The sequence below is a fragment of the Mesoplodon mirus genome (genome assembly GCF_964341445.2).
Source record: "Mesoplodon mirus genome assembly, chromosome: 8".
NCBI classification, from domain to species: Eukaryota; Metazoa; Chordata; class Mammalia; order Artiodactyla; family Ziphiidae; genus Mesoplodon; species Mesoplodon mirus.
The window spans coordinates 113,925,421-113,950,791 of record NC_138984.1 but is presented as its reverse complement, the minus strand read 5'-3'; the positions used below and the strand labels follow the sequence as shown (position 1 = coordinate 113,950,791).

At 60.8% G+C, this 25,371-nt stretch overlaps 1 protein-coding gene across 1 annotated transcript; it reads left to right on the top strand.

Moving 5' to 3' along the window:
* Positions 1–6,598: 6,598 nt before the first annotated feature.
* INHBB (inhibin subunit beta B) lies at positions 6,599–12,199 on the top strand. Its single transcript, XM_082630067.1, has 2 exons — positions 6,599–7,100; positions 9,516–12,199. The coding sequence occupies exons 1-2, from the start codon at positions 6,653–6,655 to the stop codon at positions 10,289–10,291; spliced, it is 1,224 nt and encodes a 407-aa protein (XP_082486193.1). The 5' UTR covers positions 6,599–6,652; the 3' UTR covers positions 10,292–12,199.
* Positions 12,200–25,371: the final 13,172 nt, after the last annotated feature.

Below are 25,371 nucleotides of genomic sequence, written 5' to 3'. Positions count from 1 at the left end.
TTGGTGGCGCTAAAGCAGACCGACTCTGGGTCTCTCTCACCAACTCAGAGAACGAGCACACAGTAGGTATTTGTCCTTCAATAGGCCAGAACCAAAAAAAATTTTACCCCTTTCACAGTGGGGTCTCCTAATTAGATATAAATACATTCAGCCATCAAGCAAAAATCGGATCCTTCTCTTTTCATTCTTTTTTATTCTCCAGGATTTCAACCCATAAGCTAATGCATGGGGAAGGGAAGGGGCTAAAAGAGGTGAATGCCCTCGGGCCCAAGGAGAGGTGTAAGAAACGCCTCTTTTCTAGGGCTAGCTCCTGACTCACTGGGGCCCCGGGCCCTGCTCAGCGGGGCTGCAGTGCTGACTTGCTGGAGGTGAAAGGACTGAACATGGAGAGGACTTGACCTCGGCACAGCTTCAGGAGCCATTCAGCAGGCCTGGGCTGCGGGGAGATGAAGCTGGTAACGGCGTTGGGTTTTTTTTTTTTTTCTCTTCTACAGCCATGGTGGTTCCCCTGTGGAGTTCCCATCGATGGCTAGACGGAGACTGTTTTACTGGCTACGAGCATTCAATTAGAGTCTTCTGTAAGGAAAGGGAGCGCTTGTGTGGAGCACAGCATTACCATGGCCTCTTTCAGAGCTGCTTTACTATGGGAGCCTGCCAGGCATGGGTCTATAGGGAGATGGGGTGCACAGGCCCACTGAGGGGTGGCGTGACCTGGGGGAGCAGAGATCCTTAGCTTCATATACATAAACAGGCGAACAAGTTCATTGGTCTTGTTTAAAAAGCAAAAAGGATGCCTTGTCTGTACCTGTACATACGAGGATAATTTCCCTATTTTCTCTTTTTCTGTCTGGTCCCTGTCTCACGTTAGAACCTGAGAAACGCTGTCTTGGTTCAGCCGTGCATCTTTCTTGGCTGGCGGCTCACTGGATGAGGCACGCCTCATCCCTCAAGGCGCAGACGCCAAGGTTGGCTCCGAAGTTCGAGAATGGCTGAGGACCGAGGAATGCCATTGAAGGGAGTTTGATGCTGGGACCCAAGTGTTCCCAAAGCGGACACAGTTGGGTTTGGAGACCCGAAGCAAAGAAACCTTGGAAATTCTCCCTTGCCCTGTGTTAGCTGCAAAATAAGCAGCTCTTTGCGTTCTGGCCACCCATGGACATCTAGGAGCTGTAGACAGGACCCCTCAGGGCAGAAATGGGGCGGGGGAGAGCCTCGACTTTTCCTGCTCAGCCCCCACCTGCCACTAGCTGCCCAGGCCTCCTGTCCTATGGGAAAGGCGCCAATGCCCACCCCTTCCTTGTGGTCCTGCCTCCCTGATGGCGGTGGGTCTCCCAGCCCGCCCCCCCCCCCAATGCTGCCAAGGTGTCCCTCAAACACTCTTTCAAGGGGCCACATGCCCTCCCGGCCTTGACACCCCTTTCCGGGCGGACAAGGCCCCTCCTTGGCCTCGCTCCTGTGGACTTACCCTTGCTCTTCATCTGGACCATATGTTCTCATCACTCGGGCTCCCCTGCAGGCTGACCTTCTCTCCCTCCCGTCCACCTGGGCGAAGCCTTCTCCGCTCCAAGGCTCAGTTCACGTCCTGCGTCCTCTGAGACTCCCGGCAGAGAGTCCTGGCCCCCGCTGCACTGCAGGTACCAGCTAGCTGCCGGGCCGTCCTGCGCGTGGACCCGTCTCCCCAGTACACCGTGAGGAGGGTGCCATCGTCGGGACTTTGATTCTGTGTTGCTGGATCCCCAGCAGGCAGTTCAGCGTGGTCATCGAGCGAATGCGAAGGAATTCTGGGCCAGGACTAGTTTGTGATGAGCAGTTTGAAGTGGGACACTCACCAAATGGTGTATTTAGCACCTCTCTTTTCCTAGAAAATATACCAACTTGGGCAGCCATCCCTATGGGGCCTGCTGTTGAAATACTTCCTGAACATTCAAAACACGTGGAATCCTACTCTGCACAGCCTCCGGCACCCCCGCTCCCAGCCCTGCTCGGGGAAGGGGAGGGGGCTCCCCGTCTCCCCTCAAGCTAGCCTCTTCCCAGGAATGGAACCAGGAACCCAGGGATTTGTGTGGTTCTCGCCGACAGACAGTAGGTTTCAGGGGGCCGGGAGCGAGGGCATCAGGTCAAGGGCAACGACTAGGTGAGAAGCGCTGCAAGCTAGTTCCGTGCTAGAGCTCGTTTAGGAACAGCACGGGGCCACGCGAAGGGGTGATGTGCCCGTGTCAGATGCTCGTGCCGGGTGGGAAGCAGGGGAGGGGCACACATGAAGCAGGCTGCCCTGTGGGACCACTGCAACTCGGGGGTCTGCGCCTGGACCCCAGGCCCAATGACCAGGTCACACATGGGTGCCTCAGTATCACTGGTACGTGGGATGCACTGATTTCGGCTCACACGTGGCACCAAGCTGGGTGCCGGGCATGGCTGCTCTGTAGCATAGGCGGCCTCAGCTCTGGAGCTCCTGAGTTTCAGAGATGACCAGCATCCTTGGAGACCACGGCAGGGGACCTGAGGACGCGAAGGGCTGCTGGGGCTCTCGGAAGGTGGGCACCGTCCAGCTGCCCTGGTGAGAAATACGGGGCTGCCTTGTCAACTACTGAGCTTGTGCTCTAGAGCCCGCGAGCCACAATTACTGAGCACGTGCACCACAACTACTGAAGCCCGTGCACCTAGAGCCCGTGCTCCGCAACAAGAGAAGCCACCGCAATGAGAAGCCTGTGCACCGCAACGAAGAGTAGCCCCCGCTCGCAGCAACGGAGACCCAACGCAGCCAAAAACAAAACAAAACAAAACAAACAATGCAAAAAACTGACAGGCGCAGTCACATCCCTGGCTCAGATTGAGGGCTGAGGTCACCCTCAATCTAAGGGAGAATGGAGTCCAGTGCTAAATGAAGCTTTGAAGCAACAGGAAAAGGTCCTTGCCCCTCAGTAGGGGATGGGGGGCTTCCCCCCTCCAAAGCACAAGGTGATCTGGAAGAACTCAATTTACACCCTTGGCTCCTGCGGGCTGGGGGATCAGCAGAGGGCGGGATAATCCCAGCTTCTCGAGCAGATGGTCTCTGACTACCGCTTGACCCAGTTCCCTCCCAGCAGATGACTGGCAGCGGGGCTGAGAGCTCCTCCATCAGGGAGCAAAATGTGGACCCTCCTCACAACCTCCTCCTACCAGCAAGGACACGGTGCCTTTTGCGTCTTCCCAGCGCCAGGGCGATGGGCGGGACGCTGTACCTTCCCAAAGGTGTGGCGCCCTCCCCTCTTCCCCCAGGTCTGTCCAGCCCAGGTGGAACTCACAATAAGAAGGATTGTAACCCAGCAGGCAAGGAACGCTACTGCGAGCTTGTGCTGGGGATCAGGGGTGTGAAATCCTTCACTGGCCTAATGAATTCTCCCAATCAATCGACCAACCAAACTTCCGTTCAGTAAGCTCCCCTGATTGTCTGCCGGGTCTGGCATCAGACAGAGGCCTGGTCCTTGTCCACCAGAGCCTGAGGCCCCACACAGGAGACAGACAGGTGAAGAGGTAACAGCCAGGCACTGGGCTGAGGGGCCTAACCTGGCAAATGGCTATTCAGGGCACCAGAAGGCCATGGCGGGCTTCACCAAGGAGAAGAGATTGGGCTGGGTCTTGAAGACTGAGCATGAGTTGGCCAAGTAGGTTGGGGGCTATGATGATGGAAAGTGCCAGAAGACCACAGCATTGTGCCCGGTGGAGGATGCAAAGAAAATCATAAAGGTGGGTCCAGCCTGCTTCAGAAGGTGGTGGCTCAGGCTGCCCAGGAGGCAGAAGCATCTCCTTTCTGCCCAAGGGTCACAGGCTTTGGGACAGGGCGAGAGGTGGAAACCCGAGGGCACGGGGTGCTGTGAGTTTGGGAGTGGCAGAGGATTGGGGTCTGGAGAAGGCCCTAAGGAGTCAAAGGGCTGCCCTTTCGGGGCCCCTGCTGGGCCCCTGCTTCCGACTTTGGGTTGGTAAAGCCAGACCAGCCCCCTTTTTGCACCTCGGGAGCGGCCCTGCGCACCTCCGGGTCGGTTCCTCGGATCGGGAGGGAGGGGGCGCTCGGCCTCCAGACTTGCGGGCCTCGGCGAGGCTGCGGTCCGGGCTGAGCGCCACAGCGGCCGGCTGGCCAGAGAAGCTTGCGATGAGGGACCGCGGGGGCTGGGGGGAGCCCTGAGCTGCAGGCCGAGGTCCACCTCGGGCGTCCTGGGCTCCCCAATATGCTAAGAAATTTAAAAGACCTCCGTGCAGTCCCATTGTTATGGAGCGAGGCCACGGTGGGTGGGGGTCTGGACCACTGAGGGGAGAGGGCAGGGCCGTGTTCCTGCTGCGCCCCGGGAGCACCGTCCTGCAGTTCCATACCCAGGTAGGGGCGCGAGGAGGGAACAGAAAGAACGGATTGCATTTGGGGTTCTGGACGGGGCTGGGAGTCAGGTGCCCATTGACAGCATCTCTTGTCTGGCGGCCTGAGAACGGTGGCCTTGGAATCATAATTTATTGAGTGCCGGGAGGAGCTTGGCCCGGTCGCCTCCTCTGGGGCTCCCCACCAGCCCGTGTGATGCTAGGCGTTACTGGGCCCCAGGTACGGACGAGGCGGTAGGAACTAGAATGTGAAGACTCTACGCACGGTCACTCCTGCAAAGCTGGCCGTGGCTGAGCCTCGACTGGGACCCGGGTCTGTCTGAAGCCAAGGTTTGTCAGTTGCAGTGGTGCTGGAGACCTCGCCAGCCTGCCAAGCCCGGAGTTCGGAGGCCTGTTGGCGGCGAGGCCGGTGCCCCCCGCAGTCGAGGAGTTCCTCGGGGCGCGCCGCCGGCAGAGGCAGCGGCCGGCCAGGCCCTTCCAGCCCGCGGGGCCCACGACTCGCCCAGTGCGCCGGCGGCCCGGGGCGCTGGGCTCGGGCACTGCAGCCCGGGAGCGACATCCACTGGCGGAGCCAGCCCGCGGCGCCCGAGGCCGACTCGCCCCGCCTCGCCGCGGCCCCTGAGGGAGCACCCCAGGCAGGCCCGGGGCGGCTGCGGCGGCGAGAAGTGCCTCTCCGGGGAGCGGAGGGCGGCGGCCGGGCCGGGGGCAGGGCCTGCGCGGCCGCGGGGAGAAGGAGAGCGCCGGGACCCTGGGCTGGGAGCCCGTCGGTGCCGCCAGCCGCCCAGCTGGGCGGGGGTCCGGGGCGCCCACGTGGTGAGAAAGTTTCGGGACCGCAGAAGTGGCCCGGCCTCGCGGGGGGTAGGGGGGAGGGGAGAGGGCCGGCTCGCCCCTCCTTCTCGCGAAGGCAGAGGAAGGGAGCGGAGGGAAGCGGGGGTGGGCGGGGGGAGCGGGCAGCACCGACCTGAACAGATTCCGCCTCCCCCTCCCCCTGTCCCCCCCCCCGCCCCCGGGAAGCGGAGCGGGGAGGCGCGGACAGTCTCCTCCCGCACGGCCAGGGCGAGGCTCCCCCCCCGTTTTTTTTTCTGCCAACGTCTATCTCAACGCGCGCGCACATACGGAGATTGTGCGGCTTTTTTTTCCCCCTTGGGAGAAAAAACGAGGAGAGTAAAAGAAGAGAGCAAAGCGAAGAACTCCTTCTTGGCGGGTCCGCACTCTGTCGCGGCCGATCGGGCGCGGGGACGCGGCCGCCACCCGCCTGCTCTCTCCCGGCCCTGCGGCGTGTGCCGGCTGGAGAGCCAGCGAGGACGCCCGCGCCGGGTACGCGGCGAGACTTTTAGGCGCTCGAGCCCGCATCGCCGCCGCCGCGCAGCCAGAAGAGACCGGGGCGAAGTGGGCCCCGCCGCCGCCGCCTCGCCTACCTCGCCCGGCGCCCCGCGCCCCGCCGGCCCGCGCACGCGGGCGGAGGGAGGCGAGCGGCGAGAAGGCGGGCGGAGCAGAGGCCCCGGCGGAGCGCGCAGCGGCCGGCCGGCCCGCCCGCCCGCCGGTGGATGCGGCGCCCGGGGAGCCTGGAGACAACTTTGCCGTGTGACGCGCAGGAAGGACTGCAGGGCCCGCGGCCCGGGGCTCCGCGCCGCCTCTGAGCGGGCCCGTGCTCCCCGGCGCTCCCGGCACCGCGCTCACTCCGCTCCGCCGCCCGCCCGCCGGCCCGCGGCGAGGACGACCTGCCCGTCGCCGCCGCCGGCGGCCCTTCCTCGGAGCGAGGGCGAGGCGCTCAGGTGCGAGCGCGGGGCCCCGCCGCAGCGCCCGCCGCAGCGCCGCGCCAAGCCGCGGCAGGCTCCGCTCCGGGGGCCCGGGCGCCTTCGCTTCCGTCTCGGCCAAGTTGCGTCGACCGGCCCTTTCGCCACCTTCCCCGCCCGGCGACCGAGCCGCCGCTGCCGCCGCTTTCGCTTCACCCGAGCGGGGGCTGCGGGGCCCCGACGCGAAGAGGATGGGAAGAAGGCTGCGGATGCCGAGGCGCCCCGAGACGCCCGTGCGCCAGTGACCCTCCGGCCCCCGCCTAGCCCCGCGCGCCTCTCCGGCACCCGCGGCGCCCCTTCCCCGCCGCGCGGGAACCCCCGCGGCCCGGCCGGCCCCCTCCCCCTGTGAGCCGGCGGCGGCCCTCCCGGCGGGCGGGCGGAGGCCCGGGCAGGCGCGGGCGCGGGCGGGGGCGGGGCGGGGCGGCGCGCCGGGAGCCCGGAGCCCGGCCCTGCGCTCGGCTCGGCTCGCCTCGCCTCGCGGCGGGCGCCCTCGTCGCCAGCGGCGCACCATGGACGGGCTGCCCGGTCGGGCGCTGGGGGCTGCCTGCCTTTTGCTGCTGGCGGCCGGCTGGCTGGGGCCTGAGGCCTGGGGCTCGCCCACGCCCCCGCCGTCGCCCGCCGCGCCGCCGCCGCCCCTGCCGCCCGGAGCTCCCGGCGGCTCGCAGGACACCTGCACGTCGTGCGGCGGCTTCCGGCGGCCCGAGGAGTTGGGCCGGGTGGACGGCGACTTCCTGGAGGCGGTGAAGCGGCACATCTTGAACCGCCTGCAGATGCGGGGCCGGCCCAACATCACACACGCCGTGCCCAAGGCCGCCATGGTCACGGCCCTGCGGAAGCTGCACGCGGGCAAGGTGCGCGAGGACGGCCGGGTGGAGATCCCGCACCTCGACGGCCACGCCAGCCCGGGCGCCGACGGCCAGGAGCGCGTCTCCGAGATCATCAGCTTCGCGGAGACAGGTGGGTCGGCCCCGCGAGCGGCCCTCGGTCCCTCCTCCACCCCCTTCTCGCCGGCTCTGGCCGCCGCCGCCGCAGCCAGCGCGCCCTGGGGGAAACCCGGACTCCCGGCCCAGCCCGCTCGCCTCGGGCCCTGTGCGCTCCGTCCCGGTCGTCGTCCTCTTCCCGCTGGCAGCAACCCCTTCCCGCTGCCCTACCCCCGCCGCGGAGCGCTCTGCCCTCCACCCCTGCTCTCCGAAACGGGCCCCAGCGCCTCCGGGCGCGCGCCCCCCCTCCCGGCCAATGCGTGCGGCCCTGGCTCCGCGGGCATTCGCTCGGTGATGGCCTAATGTTTTTGTTTCCCACGATCGGAGTGTAGGCTGAGCAGTGTGGATGGAGATGTGTGTGTGCTTGTTGATACCCGTGGGCCGGAGGAGTGTGTGTGTGTGCGTGTGTGTGTGAGTGTGTGTGTGTGCCTGCGTGAGAGGCCCCTGGGGCCGCTTCCATCGCCGGGTGGTGTGGGCTTGCCAGGATTGCTGAAGCCTCGCTGGGGAGAGCTAGGCAACCTCTCTTCCGATTGTGTGGGCACTGGAATCGGGGCGGAAGGCAGGCTTCTCAACAGGTCCCATCATTTACGCAGAGAAAGACTGTGGCTCGGCTCCGGGGCAGCCCCGTGTCTTTCGGCTCGCCTGGCAGCGGCAGCAGCTCCTTGGCCTTAGAGCCAGTAGAGTTCGTAGTTAACAAAGGGTCGGAGTCCTTTCTGGAATTTTCCCCCGGCCCCGGATTGCAAATTTCTACCACTGTCTAAATGTAAAACTCAAGCAAGGAAAAATACCTTTCCAACTTTAAAAGAAGGAGTAAAATGTGCTCGTGCTGAAACGCTGCAAGTGCTTTCGGGTCCGCTGTCCTTTTCAGGACTCGAATGAGCCCCGTGGCTTTTGTGCCTGGAGCTCAGCCCCATTTGTGCCCAGGGGACTGCGGAGAAGGTCGCAGGGGGAAGCCCTGGGCAGGGCGCCTTGGGGGGGTTGGTGGCCATTGTGTCCCCGGGCTGCACATGCCCTCCCCCACCCCACCCCCTCAAGGCAGCGGGCAGACTGCAGGTGCCTCCTGGGGATGAAAAGGGATGAAAAGTTTTGCATGGCCGGGCGTGGAGCAGAGCAGAGACAGTCAGGGCTGGTTTGTGCTTAGAAAGAAACGCGTTGCCGTTTTAGCTGTCCGACAGAGTCAGGGAAAGCTGGACATGCAATTAGAGAGCTTGGATTAAACGGTGCTTTGCGGCCCAGAGTAGAAATGTGATTCTGGAAGGTCGAGGAGGCCTTTTGGTCCCGGTGGCACAAAATGACAGCGGGGGCTGTTATATTTCTGGTCCGTTTCACGGAGCCAGCTCTTTGACTTATAAATAACAGATTCAGGTCACAGGCAGCTCGTCCAAGACCAGCTTTTAAGGCTGCACTTTCCCCCATTTCAAAGTCAGATGTCTGTTATTAGAAGAGCCAGGCGGGGCCTGAGGAGGGGGCTGGGAGGGGGTCAGTGGTAGGAGGTTTGATAAAACCAGCGGAGGCCACACGGTTGACTTATTTGTTCTTCCTGGAAAAAAAAAAAGGTAGAGATTGTCGGAGAGAAGGGTCCCTGAAATGTAGGATGAGAGAGGAGTCCTCTCTTGGTTGGCATGGCCTCACTTCTGCTTGAGCTGAATTATTGAGAAAACTAACAAGCCAGTTCTCCTTATCCATGGAGATTGCGAACGTGCCATTCACGGGGAGCCAGGGTCTCATGAAAGGGGTGGGCCTCAAGTTTCAGGGCCCAGTGTCCTGTCCCTTGGAGCTGCTCGGAAACGAGGGCTGCCCTTTGCGGCCTGCAACGCACACGTTCCTGTGTCAGAAATCTGAGCAGAGCTGGCTTGTTTGCAGTGGAGGTTCCACTGGGGGTTGGATCAGATCATGCTTAGGTAAACACTGCAAAGAGGCAGTTGGTGGCTCAGCTGGATTTTGCAATGCCCTACGTTAACCAAAAAAGAACCCAAACGCTGCTAGAACAACCCACCCCCAGATCCTCAGCGAGATCCTGGTTTTGTTTTTCGGATTTCACAGATACCCGTAACAACTTGTTAAGATCTTGGCCTCCTGACAAGTTCCTCTGTTGAGCTTTGAGTTCTGACAGCCTGTCTCCTGGGAACCCTGGCCTGGGAGAGGTGAGGCCGGGTTTGCTAGGCCCGGACCCTCCGACTCCAAGCTGGTCCGGGTTTCTCGATGGGAAGTGATTTTCCCCGCCTCTGCCGGGTTACCATCAGAGGCCCGGGCCCCCGGAGAGGTATTTCTGGGCGGGACCGGCCAGCTGCGTGGCCGGCGCGAGGCCCAGCGGCACGCGGCAGAGTCCCTGTTGCCCGGCGCCTCCCGTTCTCCGCGATCTAACTTGGCCCGCTCTCCCGCTTCTCCGCAGATGGCCTGGCCTCCTCCCGGGTCCGCCTGCACTTCTTCATCTCCAACGAGGGCAACCAGAACCTGTTCGTGGTGCAGGCCAGCCTGTGGCTCTACCTGAAGCTGTTGCCCTACGTGCTGGAGAAGGGCGGCCGGCGGAAGGTGCGGGTCAAGGTGTGCTTCCAGGAGCAGGGCCCCGGCGAGCGCTGGGCCGCGGTGGAGAAGCGCGTGGACCTCAAGCGCAGCGGCTGGCACACCTTCCCGCTCACCGAGCCCATCCAGGCCCTGTTCGCGCGGGGCGAGCGGCGTCTCAGCCTGGACGTGCAGTGCGACGGCTGCCGGGAGCTGGCCGTGGCGCCCGTGTTCGTGCACCCGGGCGAGGAGTCGCACCGGCCCTTCGTGGTGGTGCAGGCGCGGTTGGGCGACAGCCGGCACCGCATCCGCAAGCGGGGCCTGGAGTGCGACGGCCGGACCAACCTGTGCTGCCGGCAGCAGTTCTTCATCGACTTCCGCCTCATCGGCTGGAACGACTGGATCATTGCGCCCACCGGCTACTACGGGAACTACTGCGAGGGCAGCTGCCCGGCCTACCTGGCGGGGGTGCCCGGCTCGGCCTCGTCCTTCCACACGGCCGTGGTGAACCAGTACCGCCTGCGGGGCCTGAACCCGGGCCCCGTGAGCTCCTGCTGCATCCCCACCAAGCTGAGCAGCATGTCCATGCTCTACTTCGACGACGAGTACAACATCGTCAAGCGGGATGTCCCGAACATGATCGTGGAGGAGTGCGGCTGCGCCTGAGGGCGGGGCGCAGATGGTCCCGCGCCGGGGGGGCACGCCGTGCGCGGCGAGGGGTCGTGGTGCTGACGCCGGGCTGCCCGGGAGGCGCCCGGGGGAGGCCTGAGATAGTTTCCTACTTCTTCATCCAGCCCTCAGTCAAAAGCAGAGGGAGACCCCTCCACGGACACGGCGGACTCGACAGTGCGCACGTGGACGCGCACAGCCGGTGGCACCCTGCCACCCACACAGCAGCCTCCGCGATAGCAGCAAACGGATGCAGTGACAAAGGGCAGCTCAGCCCCAAACGCCTGTCACCCGGAGAGTGGGGTGAGCAGCCACCATCCCCACCAGCTGGCCTGGCCACTCTGAATCGCGCCTTCCGAGCACACAGAAGAGCACAAAGACAGAGACACAGAGAGAGAGAGAGGGAGGGAGCCCTGCAGAGGAGCAGCAGAGGCGGAGGTGGGGAGCGGGCCGCGGGCGATGGCCGCGTGTCCCCTTAGCCTGTTCAAAGCCCGCCGTGCCTCGGCGTCTCTTGGCTCCAACGCGTGGGCTTCGTCCCGCGGCCTGGGATCCTTCCTGCTGCGGGGACCAGGGCAGCCCCCATCCTTTCCCACCCTTGGAGAGGGAAGGAGTCCCAGAAAGGACATCACCTGCCGGAGGTGGTGGGGCCGTGGCAGTGACCGTTTGTTGCTTGGGTCCCTGGCTTGACTTCTGTGTGTGTGTGCGTGTTTTGGGGGTGGGGAGGGAGGGAGAGGAGAAGGGTCTTAATTTGATGCTTTAACTGATCACTAGCAGTTGAATGGTCATTCGTTCTGGTTGTACAATTGAAAAGGGACTTTCCTATCAGGTCTGACCTTTTAAGTTAAAATCTGAATTGTTCCAAGTGGAAAGAAAAAAGTTGCAATCTGTGCCCTTCCCTGGGGAGATTCCTCTAGGACTGGTTGGGGAGGAGTGGAAATGCCTCTTAGGCAGGTGGGGGTGAGCTCTTAGGAGGAGGGAACGGTGGGGTGAAGGCATTCTGGAAATGCTGGGGGCGGGGGGGGGGTTGCCCCCTCAGCAGGGGGCGAGGGAGCGCAGCAGTTTAACTGGTCTTGGGGAAACGGGGGAGGCTTTCAGCTGCTTTGCAGAAGTGGCCCACGTGGGCCCCCGGCCACCAGCGCCGGCCACAGATGTGGCCCCCGCCTGCTCGCCCGCCCGCCTGCCCCTCCTAGCACTTGCACACCCGCCTGAACGCACATGATACAGCCCTTGCTTATCCGCGTGTGTCCTGAAGTGGCCCTTGGTGGAGCACTGAGCTCGCGCACCCCCAGAGGTCCAAGTGCCACGTGAACTATGCAATTTAAAGGGTTGACCCACACTAGACGAAACTGGACTCGTACGACTCTTTTTATATTTTTTTATACTTGAAATGAAATCCTTTGCTTCTTTTTTAAGCGAATGATTGCTTTTAATGTTTGCACTGATTTAGTTGCATGATTAGTCAGAAACTGCCATTTGAAAAAGAAGTTATTTTTATAGCAGCAAAAAAAAAAAATACAGTTAAATGTATTATACATAATTTTGGAACCAAAGAGGCCAACAGATCAGTTTTAATTTTTATTAGACGGTGAGGCCATCTTATATGAGGTGGACGTTCTGAACAATCCCTTGAGTGGCCTGCCAGTGTTTCAGGGTATAAATGGATTTTGTTTATTCAGTTTGATGTGTCTTTTCTATCGTTACACACCCAGAAGGTAGAGTAAAAAAAGACGATGGTAGGATGCAGGTGTGTATCCTTAAATCCCCATCTTTGTGTTTATTTAATAAAGCTCCCCTTAGGTTCTGTTTCATAATAATTTAAAACCAAACAATTTTCCCGTAGACTTGCTGTTAAAGTATTTTACATTTGTGTACAGTTGAAGAAAATAAAAGATGGAGTGCCACGGGCTTCCCGCCTTGTGTGGTGTCTGGGGTGGTGGGCTCTGGGCTCGAGGGGGCAGCTGCGGGGGGAGGGCAAGTCCCGCTGTACGGCTTTGATGCCAGTTGCCTCCCTGGGCTGCTCCCGGCATTCTCTGAGTCCTTGCCACGAGCTCGGATGTCAGGCAGAGAGTCTAGGAAAAGTGGCAGGAGATCCAAATGAAGGACAATTAGCAAATTCATGAATTACACATTTGTTTACTCTTCTAAGTCCCAAGACTAATCATGTTGCACCAAGGCCGCGTCTAGTAACGTTTGAAAGTGCCGGTTAAGCCCCTTCCCTGGGAGCAAATGTGAAACCTGGGAGGTTGAAGCCCACCTGACCCCATGCCCATCCCCATTTACTAACGGAGGTGACTGCGACCCGGAAGAGGTTACCGTCTTGGGACGGAAGCCAGAAACCAGGCCCTGAGGACGCCAGTGTCCTCTCCTGTGGGGGTTTTAACTGGTCGTAGGCGGTGGTGGTGGTAGTAGCGACCCCGGCCTAGCTGCAGTTGTCCGGATGCCCGGAGATGCCCACCGGATGCTGTTATCAGGCCGCCTTTGTATCATCACGCCTTTGTGGGAAATGGCGTTTCCCAGAGTTTGGAATCTGAGGCTCAGGTTCAGGGCTTACCTGAGGTCACAGAGACAGGACAGGCACCCTGGGCATTTGAGTCCAGGTGCCACGGCTGGTCCACCTGTTCCCCTGGCAGGACTGCAGGGCTGAGGCCTTGCTTCGTCAGAGGCCCTATGGGGACAGGGGCTACAGCGTGTGGTTTGGGGGTCACACGTGGTCTTCCCAGAAATCTCAGGACATTTGAACAAGTGGGACCTTAGGGGTTATCTAACCCCATTAAGCCAACAACTGGGAAACTGAGGGAGCTCTGGGCAGCTGGAGGGCCACCTCGATTCACATGGCCAGCTAGTAGCAGGACGGCAGCCTCTGGCCTCTGTCTTTTTCTAGTCTTTGCCCGGCCAAGAGAGCTGCTGCCCTGCCAGGCTTTCGTCTGAGGGGTGCATTTGTTCATCTGTGATGTCTTGAGATGGTATAAAAGTTAACGGGGGCAAAGAAGAAAATTTCACAAAGACAGGCCTGGCCTGGACGTGTTAGGGTATAAAAGTCACCGTCCGGCTGTCCCCGGCCCAGGAAGTTTTGCCGCAGTCACCAGGGTGCCTCTGCTCTTTCGATGTTGAGCATCTCCGGGCGCCCTCCTGGGTCACAGGGTGGCCCACGGGTCCCGCGGGGACCCCGGGAAGGGCCAGGGACTCCGAGGTTGGAGGCCAGCGGCTGGCAGATGTGGTCCCCGAGTGGCGCCCTGCTGCCCTGTGCTGGTCTGTGCCCTGAGGGGTCGGCCCCGCAGCAGCCCCCGCTGGGCGATGTCGGGTGGCACTTACTGTCCCCCTGAGGACAGCCTGCATCCCTGTCCCAGGGCTGGGCCTCCTCCCCCGGCAGGGCCACGCGGCTTCCTCCCTGTGTGTCTGTGGTCCTTGCCTCTCTGTTCTTTCCTCCCGGTGGCTTTTCCCCACATTCTCTCCCTCCTCCTCTTCCCAGGGGTCCTGGCCTAGGGTCCCACCTCTCCCCAGAGGTGCCCCTGGAGCCTCCACTGCAGCCCAGAGAGTGAGCTTCCTGTGCCGCCGCCCCCCCCCACCCCGGCCCAGGCCCTCCTGCTCTCCTCCCCTGTGTCCCTCCCTTCCTTCTTCAGGCCACCAGGCCATTAGCCTCTCACAGGGCCGGTGCATCAGGCCGGGCCAGCCAGAGCCAGAGCTGCCGGCCCCACCCGCCTCAGCTATTTCCACGCACTGGATTCGCCCTTGGCTGACCTTCAGACGTGCCTCGAGCCCTCAGCGACCCAGTGGAGTCTGAGGCTGGGGTCGGGGAGGAGAGGGGACCCCCACTCTTCCCTCCCGTCGCTTCTCCCCATTTCCCAGACGGGCAGACGGAGGGTCCAGGAAGCAGGGCCTCCAGGGCTCTCCTGCATCTGCTTCCTCCCAGCCCCCTTGGGCGTGATGCCGTGGCCGCCCGGCGGGGTCTGAGGATTCCTGCCGGACCCCTGGCCCACCTGGAGCTCGGGCTGGCCCGCACCATGCCCTCGGCAAAGCCCTGTGGGAACTCTTGCTGGGGACCCCCCAAGGGGCCTGGCAGGCTCCCCTCCTGGGCCTCCTGAGAGGGCGGGAGGGGGCGGGGAGGCCACAGGCTGTCGCCAAGCCACGGAGACGGCTGCAGGCTGGGGAAAGTGTGCCTTTGCAGGCAAAGAAGCCGAAACAAAACAGCCTGCCTGTGGCCAGAGGCCCCGGTCTGGGCTTTCAGTGGGAAGTTTGGAGCAAGCGGCAGATTACCTGTGAGCTTTACCGGAGGGCCGGGCCTGTGGTTCGCGAGGCCCAAGGGTGAGCAGTGCTCGGGCGCGGGCCGCGTCGGGGTGGGGACGCGCTGCGGGTGAGGCTGCGTGACGTGCGGCTCTGCGCCTGGAGGCGCATCTACCTGTCTGCTGAGCCGTGGAGGGCGTGAGGCTGTGTCCGTGGCCGTGCGCGGTGGGCTGCGCGTGAGTTTGCCCGGGTCTGAGGTTGTGTGGCTGAGTGAGTGTGAGACCCTGTGGCGTGTGAGACTGTGATCGTGGGGTGTGGTTGCTCGGTTGTCTGTGTGTATTTCTTGCCACTTTCATTTTCTTCCTCGTCAAAAAATGATGCCCTTGGCCCGTTATACACGGTGATGGGGTTTGTTATATTTTAAAATCTGAGCTAGATCACCCTCTTGCCGGACAGGTGCTGGGGGCAGGCGTGGGTGCAGGCACCATTTCTGTGGCCCGCGTGTTCACCCTCAGTGTGTTTTCACAGCCCCACTGCCCTGCCCTGGCCGTTCAGTGCCAGGTCGGGGGGCATCACTGTGGTGTCCCTGCAGCCCCAAAGCCGGAGCACTTTGGAAGTAGAATGGGGACTTCCCTGGTGGCGCAGTGGTTAAGAATCCACCTGCCAATGCAGGGGACACGGGTTCGAGCCCTTGTTGGGGAAGATCCCACGTGCCACGGAGCAACTGAGCCCGTGCGCCACAACTACTGAGCCTGCGTGCCACAACTACTGAGCCCGTGTGCCGCAACTACTGAGCCCGTGTGCCGCGACTACTGAGCCCGTGTGCCGCGACTACTGAAGCCTGTGTGCCTAGAGCCTGTGCTCCTCAACAAGAGAAGCCACCGCAATGAGAAGCCCGTGCACCACAATGAAGAGTAGCCCCCGCTTGCCGCCACTAGAGAAAGCCTGCGTGCAGCAACAGACCCAATACAGCCAAAAAATAAATAAATAAATTTATATTTAAAAAAGTAGAATGGCACTATCTGGTCAGTCCTTTAGTCACTCAACAAACATTTCCTGGGTGCTTGCTCTTATTCATGCATCATCTCAGTTTAGTCCTCACAACAGCCCAGGGCTGGATGGGGAATAGGTATCATTATCCCCATTTTATGGATGAGAAAGTTAAGTCTGAGAAAGCCATGCACTGAAGGTGGCACAGCTCATAAGTGGCAGAGCTGAGATTTGCTCCCAAGAGTTGCTTCCAAAATCACTCATAGCCACTGGGTTGCCCAGGAGGAGGGGGGCGGGGGGGGGCATGGCTGTTCTGGGGCCTCCCTGGAGGAGAGGAGAGGCTGGGGCTGAGGGTCTTCTTGGCTTTCAGTTGGGAGGGGGCCACCCGCTCACTCATGCCAGGCCTGCTGCCCGGGATACCGGGAGAGCCATGGCATCTGAAATTTGAATGGTTCCTCTCTGGCTGTGGGGACAGCCCCATGCCCTCCCTGGCCAGGTGTGAGGGGTTTGGCTGCTGGGCCCCATGGGGGTGGAAGAGGCGGCCTGGAGTGTGGGCTTGGAGCCACCCACCCCCACCATCCCCCCGCTGGGTTTTGTGATCCTGGCCTAACAGTTGCCTCATCTGTAAAATGGGGACCGCGACAGTGCCCACCATAGGGCCCAAAGTGCAGGGGGGTGCCATGTGCATTAAGGTGCTTGGAACAGGCCAGGCTCCGATGGGTGTGGGTTCGTTGCTGCTGTTTTCTGTGTGTCAGGAATGGTGCTGGATGCCCTTCCCGAGCCCCTGCCTCCCACCCAGAAGCCTCCCTGGAGCACGCTCTTTCCTTCTCAGTTATTCATTCAACGAACATTTACAGAGGCCGCGCTGACAATGATGTCTGCTAACATTCATTGAGAACTTACTGCCATCAAACATACTGCTTCCTTACAGCCTCCCTGCTGGGCAGCTGACGTGTGCCCATTTCACTGATGTGGAAGTTGAGGTTCAGGGAAGTGGAGTGTCTTGCTCAAGGCCTCACAGCTATTCAGGGGAGAGGCTGTGTCTGTGCCTTCCAAATGTGCGTCCTCTCCCTTCAGTGTTCTCTAGAGACCCTCAGGGCCCTGAGCCCCAGGGGACTGGGGGCTGCGGAGGGGCTGCGGTTGGCTCTGTCCTGGAGAGGCCCTGGAAGTGGGATGCGGGGCAGTGCAAGGTACCTTGCAGCCCTTGTCTGGAATGAGGGATGTGGGGGCCCGGGTCTGCACAGCCATTACTGCAGGGCCTTCGGGGGGAGCACAAATCAGGTCCCCGGGTCCCCAGCTGGCTGCGCTCAGGCTGGGTTCTTCCTGGCCCCTGTAGGCGTGCGTGCACGCGTGTGCGCGCGTGTGTGTGTGTGAGTGTGAGAATCTGGATGAAGTCTCCACCCCTGAGGGAGCGCTGGGCCTTGTGGAGAGAGTGCTGGGCCTCCCTGAGCCTGCATCCTGGCTTCTAGGCCTCTGGGGAAGGCTCTCACTGGCTTGAGGCTGTCCAGCTCTGGGACGGAGCTTTAGGGCAATTTCACTCCTAACGGAGCTAAGTCACTGACACTGTCCACACTGGCAGATGAGGCTCCCAGGGGCCGCCTCTCACCCCCTGGGTCCCAGCACTACTCTGGCGGGTGAGTGGCTCTGAGGCAGCTTCCTAACTTTGCTGCCATGGGAGGGGCTCCGAGGACCACCTGGGCCCCTTCGAGGCCTCCTCCTTCCCACAGGGGGTTGAGCAACCCCCTCAGCACAAACAGCACAAGGGGCCTTGGCCCAGCGGCCCTGCAGTCACTCCCCGACGGCCGAGGTAGCCTGTAGGTGCAGCTTTACCCCTGGGGGCCTTAGGTAAGTCCTGCTTTGGGGGCCGGCAGGGCTGGTGCTGCCCGGGCCCTGCCAGGTGGCCAGAGGCTGGTCCTTTCACCTGTTTGGTGGTGGCAGCCGCAGGCCAGCACTGCAGTTGTGGGAATCACAGATCTTCTTCCAAAAGACACCCGTGACCTTCTGCAGCTCCTCCTGGGTAGTATAAGGAAAACTTGGCCAAGTCTGTTGCTTCGGGAAGAAGTCTGCTGGCTGATGGGCTCACCGGGACCCCAGGCCTGGCTGCCCCCTCCCCCCAGAGCCCCCAGGCCTCTCCATGCCCCCAACGCTGGGGCTGCGGTTCCCATCCAGAGCCCACCGCCTCGCCTCGGTGCCTCCCAGATGCCCGTCCTCGGCCGGAACACGCGTCCTCCTCCTCTTTGCCTGCCTGCTTGTGCTTCACCCTCAGCGCTCTGGAGGAGGAGCCCAAGCTCCCAGGCCGCCGATCGGGCGCACACCTGCCTCCGTACGAGGCTGCCAAACTGGACTCTAGGGCACCCGGGGTCTGCGCCGTTCACCCAACCAGCGTTCTGAGCCTGGGGCCGGGGAAGCGCTCCACACACAGTTGTGACATGAGTGAAGGGACAGCGGTCTCGGGGTGACCCCCCCACCCACCCACTTCCCTGCTGGAACAACTGAGGCTGGAGGGGCCACAGGACCAGGGAGAGGCTCAGCCCTGGCGAGGACCGGACACTGGCACTCCTGACCACAGCTTGTTACATTTCTCCCTTTAGTGGGTTCAGGCCAAAGAATCTTCCAAAGCCTGTCATTTGCCCTGAGTAGTTCAGGCTTCAGGGTGAAGCTCAGCCTCGTTCAGGAGCTGCGGCTGCTGCTGTGGGCAATGGCACTGCCCGCCCGACGGGGAGCAGCCCGGTGCCCGGGGGCTCCTGTAAAGTGTCACGCTGGCGTCCCAGTTCCTCCCTGGGACGCGTGGTCCCAGGAGCGGGCAGCCCCTCCTGCCCTGGTCGTCCCCTCTGCGAGAGTGCGGTTTGCCACAGAAGCTCAGCTTCAATGAATCAGTCACTGAGACAGGGATCGGTGGATGGGGGCAGCCGCCCCGGGGATGACTGGCGCGTTGATGAGTGTCAATCATCTCAGCAGCAATCACTGATGCTCCTACCGCTGGGAAGGAGTGCAAAGCACGCAGTCCTGAGTCGGCTCTGCAGGCCCGTCCGCCACCCAGCACCCTAACCCTAACCCTAACCCTAGCCCTAGCCCTAACCCTAAACCTAGCCCTAACCCTAAACCTAACCCTAGCCCTAACCCTAAACCTAACCCTAGCCCTAACCCTAACCCTAAACCTAGGCCTAACCGTAACCCTAACCCTAGCCCTAACCCTCGGGGCGCCAGGCTGAAGGGAACTGGTGGAGCATACTGCCCTTGTCCACAGAGCAGGACCCTGTGCCCTCTCAGTGTCACTGCCATCAATTCCAGAGCGGGGTTTGGTAAACCACAGCCAGGGGCCAAATCTACCAGCTCAGAACGGTTTTTTCATTTTTACGTGGTTGCAAACAAATCAGCGGAAGAATAATACTGCATGGCATGACGATGATATGAAATTCAAATTCAATGCCTAATAAATAAAGGTTATGGGTTAGTTGTGGCCGAGACCCGTATGGCCTGCAAACCCTAGAACGCTGAACCTGACCTTTTATAGAAAAGGTTTGCTGGCCATCCTTGGCTGGGCAGATGTCCCAGGAGGCCACTGTACCCCCCCACTCCACCCTACCTCTGGAGCCCCTCCTGGAGGCCACCCCGCCCCCAGAACCCTCCTAGTGCTAATGGGGGCAGAGGTGGACACGTGACCCCAGCCAATCACAGTCGGCTGAATGTTGACACCCATTATGAGGGATGTCTCTCCTGGGCATTTAGAGCATAAGGCCCTGGGCATTTAGAGCATAAGGCCCAAGGGTGCACTGTGGTCCCTCAGAGCCCGAGTAACGCCCAGTGCAGGGCAGGACTAAGTAAATGATGGGAGCGGGGTGGCATTAACACCGGCAACATCGCCTCACACCTGTTAGGATGGCTCCCGTCTAAACCCCCAGAAGATACCGAGTGTCGGCGAGAATGTGGAGACACTGGAACCCTTGTGCACTGTTGCTGGGAATGCACAATGGTGCAGCCACTGTGGAAAACAGTATGGAGGGCCCTCGAACAACTAAAAATAGGTCCAGCAATTCTACATCTGGGTATATACCCAACAGAAGAAAGCAGGGTCTCAAAGACATAATTGTACACTCATGTTCATAGCAGCATTATTCACAATAGCTAAAAGGTGGAAGCAACCTGAATGTCCATCACCAGAGGAATGGATAAACGTTACGGTGTTTACAGATGAGGGAATAGTTTTCAGCTTTAAAGAGGAAGGAGATTCTGACACCTGCTACAACGTGGATGGACCTTGAGGCCATTATGTGAAGTGAAATAAGCCAGTCACAAAAGACAAATACTGGGTGATTCTACCTCCATGAGGTACCTGGAGGGACAGAAAGCAGAAGGGTGGGTGCCAGGGGCTGGGGAAATGGGGCGATGGAGAGTTTAATGGGGACAGAGCTTCATTTTTGCAAGATGAGAAAGTTCTGGAGATGGATGGTGGTGATGGTTACACAATTATATGAACATACTTCTTGCCACCAAACTGTACATTTGAAAATAGGAGATGGGCTTCCCTGGTGGTGCAGTGGTTGAGAGTCCGCCTGCCGATGCAGGGGACACAGGTTCGTGCCCCGGTCCGGGAAGATCCCACATGCCGCGGAGCGGCTGGGCCTGTGAGCCACGGCCGCTGGGCCTGCGCGTCCGGAGCCTGTGCTCCGCAACGGGAGAGGCCACAGCAGTGAGAGGCCCGCGTACCGCAAAAAAAAAAAAAAAAAAAAAGAAAATAGGAGAGATGATACATTTTCTGTTTTACATATTTTACCATGATTAGAAATTTTAAAAACCCAACAACTTAGTAACAGAAGTGTCTTCCCCCATGGGCAGGCCTGTTTCCGGCCTTCCTGGCAACAGACGTCCATGTTTTCTAGCCCCACTGACCTCGCCCCCCGTCAAGGGGCCGGACGCTCAAGGCTGACTTTGTCTCGGCTTTCCCCACCTGTGCGGTGTTTCCCTGAGTGAGCAGGTGTGTGGACCTGCCCTTCAGGTTCCAGGCCTCACCTGGAGCAGACTTGAGGAGCAGATGTCACAGCCAGCCCTAGAACCCCTGGAAATGGGGCCAGGAGTGGCCTCTGAGTGAGTGGGTGGTCCAAAGAGCGCCCCCCACCCCCAGAGAAGGCTGGTGTCCCTTGGTGCATGCCAGGCCTGCCCAGGCTGGGCCACCCGGTTGGCTGCAGCCCACAGGACTCAGAGACTCACCTGGGCTCTGTCTAGGAAGGCCACCACCTTCCCCATATAGGCCAGGAGGGGAACGAGGACCCACACGCTTGGGGTGTGTTCCCTTTGCCAGGCACGGGACGGGTGTTTCTGCATCTCACTTGATTCTACAAGAACCCAGTGAGAGGTAGGGTCCATGAGTTCTTGCCCTTCCCTGGGTTGCTCCAGGCTCTGGACCACGGGGCTTCAGGGGATCCAGAAGTCCTGGAGACCTAGGGGTCCACAAGCACCAGGGCCTGCGGAAAGGCTTGGCATCCACCCCTAAATGCTTTTCTGAAACTGCCCTGCTTGGACCCTTACACGTAGGCCCTTAGCAACTGATGCCAGCACCCAAAGGAGTGGGTGGTGCCTAGGCACAGTGGCTGCTGATGGAGGGCTTTCTGGGTGCTAGACACTGGGTGCTAGACACGGTCATAGGTGCATGTCTGAAACATCTCCCATCACCCACTCGCAGCCCTTTGGGACCCAAGAGGCTCCCATGGGAGCCCACAGGAGGGCCACTAACTCTGCTCAGAGGCCGGGTGGTGTGGTTATCAGGGAAGCCTTTCTGGAGGAGGTGGTCCCTGAGCCAGGTCTTGTAGGATAAATGGGAGTTGGCCAGGAAAGCAGGGCAGAGGGAAAGGTATTCTTGGAAGTGGGTACAGCAGGAGAAAAGGCCCCAGAGCAGGTGGCCTTCGCTTTCAGGGCGCTCCACTCCCCAGCGTCCCCTCACCACAAGCCAGGCCTGCAGAAGGCCAGACTGCCCGGGGGAGGTGTCTATGACACCCCTGCCTCTCCCACCTGCGTCCCACCTTCTTTTGCCCACTCTCCCTCCTCCGGGCCTTGCCTCGGGTGGTGTCCCCAAAACTGATGTGTCAGGCCCTGTGGCAGAATAAACTGATGTAAGTGGGCCTCTTCCAAGGGATAACTACGTTTTCCTTTTTTTAGAAAAGAATGTCGTTTACTTGGGGTTTCATTATCATTATTGTAAGGCATTCCCACTGAGAGAATTTGGAAAACACAGAAGTAAAAGGAAGTATATTAAAGGATCACCTTTGTTATACAGCAGAAACTAACACCATTGTAAAGCAATTATACTCCAATAAAGACGTTAAAAAAAAATCACCTAAGCCCAGCAATCAGAGGGTGCCCGCAGGCCACATGTTGCTGTATTTGACTTTGTATGTAGGTCTAAGTGGGCCTTTCCTGCGAATATCACCGTATAAACGTTCCCCCATGCATCCGAATATCGTGTCAAAAGAGGCTTTTGATGCCTGTCTCTTAATTTAGGGCCCTTTCTTCCATGGTTGGATATTTAGGTTATTTCCAGATTTTCTCCTTTGTGAACGAGGCTGTGATGAACACCTTGGAGTGACCGCATTGTCGGGGGGCGAGCTCACGGGTCGCCATGACTGGGGCTGTGATGGCGAGCAGGCCGTGGGGGCACCTGGGAGCAGGGTTCCTCAGCTCTAATGTGAGACGGGGCTCCTGGGGCTTTGTTCCAGCAGATTCTGCTCAGCGGGTCTGGGGTGGGGCCAGAGATTTTCCATTTCTAACAAGCTCCCAGGTGAAGCTGATGCCCGGAGGAGTAGCAAGGTCTCTTTGAATCCCCCCCGCCCCCCACCCCGAGGCCACCGCCAGCCAGGGATGGGCTCTGGGGAAGGACCTTCAGCCGGGCGGGACTTTCTCCTCTGTCCTGGGAACTTTGGGAAGCACAGGCCCTTTGGGGGGTTGCCCGAGACTCCCGGGCATGTTTGCAGCCACTCCGCACCCCCGAGACGGCTCTCCCAGAGCTGCCGGGGTCCCTGGCTCTCAGCCCTCCGTCGGGGTCCCCGAGGCCTCCATGTGGCCAGGGTCACTCTGGTGCCACGTCTGCCATGAGCTGACGCTGACTGTCCTGGTTGTTCCTCTCCAGCCCCTGGAGGGGCCCACAGAGGTGCCTCATTTCCCCGTGAGTGAAGTGGGCTGAGGCTGGGTCCCATTTCCTGGATTCGACATGATGACCCGCGTGGTGGGCTTTCAGTGCTGTGGGCAGCGGCGGCCAAGGACGGGGCTCAGGCAGGGCTGCTCGCTCTGACTCTCCCCGTGTTGTTACTTTACCTCCCGAGCGTCCTCAGGCTCACCTGTGATCCCTTCCTTCACCGCTCAGCGTCCCTCGAGCATCCACAGGTGCCCGTGCTGGGGTAGGGGCCGGGGCCTCGGGGGCCACCAAAGCAGCCACGGTCCCTGTCCTCCCAGGGCCCATGTTCAGCGAGGGTGCCAGACAGACGTGAATAATGGACAGACATAAAAACAGACATAATAACACACAGCCTCGCAGGCTGCAGCTTCAGATGAGCTGGCCGGGGAAGCTGTGCTTCGGACAGGCCCGTTCAAAGGGTGTGAAGGAAGAAGCTCGTAATCACAGGAGAGGCTGTGTCAGGGCGGGGTGGGCACAGCATTCCAGACGGAGGAAACTGCACGTGCAAAGGCCCTGAGGCGGTAAAAGCTTTGGCATTTTGGAGAAACTGAAAGATGCCCAGTGGGGTCAAGGTGAAGTGAGCGGGGAGAAGACACTGCCACTAGAGGTCAGGGGGCAGGGCCGGGGGTGGTGGGAGGCTACGCGGAAGAGCCCTGCAGGACCAGGCAGGACCCTGCAGGCAGGACAGGCAGGACATGGCGATGGGCGAAGAAAGCCTTAGGGTCACGAAGCTTGGGGTCTGGTGTGGAGAGGGAGGCACGGTGGCCTGGCCGTGCTGGCTTTAGAGCAGGGTCTCCGGGCAGTCCTGGGGCGGTGCCCGCAGGGCTGGGAGTGGGAGGTGATCGCGGCCCTCCTGGTACCATGTGGGACCTGTACTTTAGTCCTGACTTCTTCCTGGTCCCAGGCCACCCTGGCGCCGGGCTGCGGAACAAGCTGAGGGCGAAGGCCTCCCGTCCTGGGGGCTGGGAGGTGGGGGAGGGTCTCCATCCCCATCTCACTCTCCGGCTGACAGAGGACAGAGCCTTCTATTGGCCAGAAGTGCCAGCACCTGTGGGGTCGGTTCCCGCGAGCCGAGGTTGCACGGCCTTGGCTGGGGCGCCGCGCGGCCGGCGGCCACTTGCTGGCAGCCTTTGGAGGGGGAGCAGTGGCTGGTGGGAGGTTGCGCCGGGCTTCTGAGATTCCTTCCCAGGTGCTGTCCTACAGGGTTCGGGACAGTTTCCAACCTCGCAAGATGAGGAGAGCGGTGGGCTTTTCTGTGCCTAGGCTGTGGTCAAGGGGCCAAAGTCTGCCCGCCAGCAGCCTGGGATGCAACGGGAATGCAACGTGCGGCTGGGGGTGGCGGCCACGGACAGTACAGCTGGGAACTGTAGAAAGTGTGTGTGTGCGTGCGTGTGTGTGTATGTGTGCGTGTGTACGTGTATGTACACGCGTGCGTGTGTGTATGTGTGTGTGTGTGCGTGTGTATATGTGTGCGTGTGCGTGTGTGTGTATTGGGGGGCGGGTCTGGATGCAAAGTGGCTCTGATGGGCAGTTCCAGCCAAGTTCCCTGAACGTTCCAGGGCCCTGAGGGGTGTGCATTCTCCAAGCCACTCTCCCGGAAGGCCCATTCTGGTTTGAGCTGCCTGATTTCCTTTGCAAAGAGCATTCCCTGCAACCCAACTGCAAGGCTAGGACCCAGGTAGGTGCTGATGTGCCACGGAGACCCACCCGAGCCAGCCCCAAATGCTGAGAAGGCCTTGCCAAGGCCCCGCACCTGGATCACATCACAGTGGTCTCAGGAGGTGTGCAGTGGTGAGAGGAGGCCCAGAGACCCTGTGTGACTCCCCCAAGGTCACACAGCTACAGGAAGACCAGCAGAAGTAAACCCAGCTGGCAAATTCAAGGACACAATCAACCGGGGGCCCCTAGAATCTGTCCGCCCTCCCCTCCTCCCTTCCTCTCTCCTTCCTTCCTTGTCACTCAAGAAACAAATTACTTGAGCATCACTACAAGGTCGGCTGTGCCCTCAGAAATTCCTGACCCGTGAGAGTCTCCTTCTGGGGGTGTCGAGCCCTCCACCTTCAGAAGGGCTTGTGGGTAAACTTGCGAGGAGCTATTTCTAAGGGACGGAAAGAGAAAGTAGATCACAGAGCCCTGGGGAAGGGCTGTGCTTGGCACAGAAAATAACCGACCCCGTCAGCAGGTGGGCAGGCGGGGGGCTCCCCCCACAGCTGGGATGGGGGCCGGTCCTAGGGGCGTTTCTGTGGCCCCAGGGACAGAAGCCGGGCTTGTTCTGGGAACCCAGCTCCTGAGTGTGTGAGCTCAGACAGGCCCTACAGAGGGCCCGGGGGTCTGCCTGCGGCCGGCGGGCCACACACACTAACCACAATGTCTGTCTGTCTGTCTGTGGAGCTGAGCGTCTGCCTTACTCATCGGGCCCTGAGTCACCTCGTTTCAAAATGCTGCCCCGTTCCTGGAACAGAGCCGGGCATCAGCGGGTGAGCCTGAGTCATTTCTGCCGCTGGGACTGCCTGCACCTTGAACCTGGTGAAGCACTGACGGCCCGAATGGGAAGGGAAAAGCCTGAGTGATCCAGGGGCTGTTTCAGCCTCCGAGGAGACCAGGTGTGAGAGAAGCTGCTGTAGGGGGAGGGGTGGGGGAAGGGGGCTTGGTGGGGGACATCCAGGGTGGGCAGCTGGAGGAGGAACTCTGCCGGGCAGTG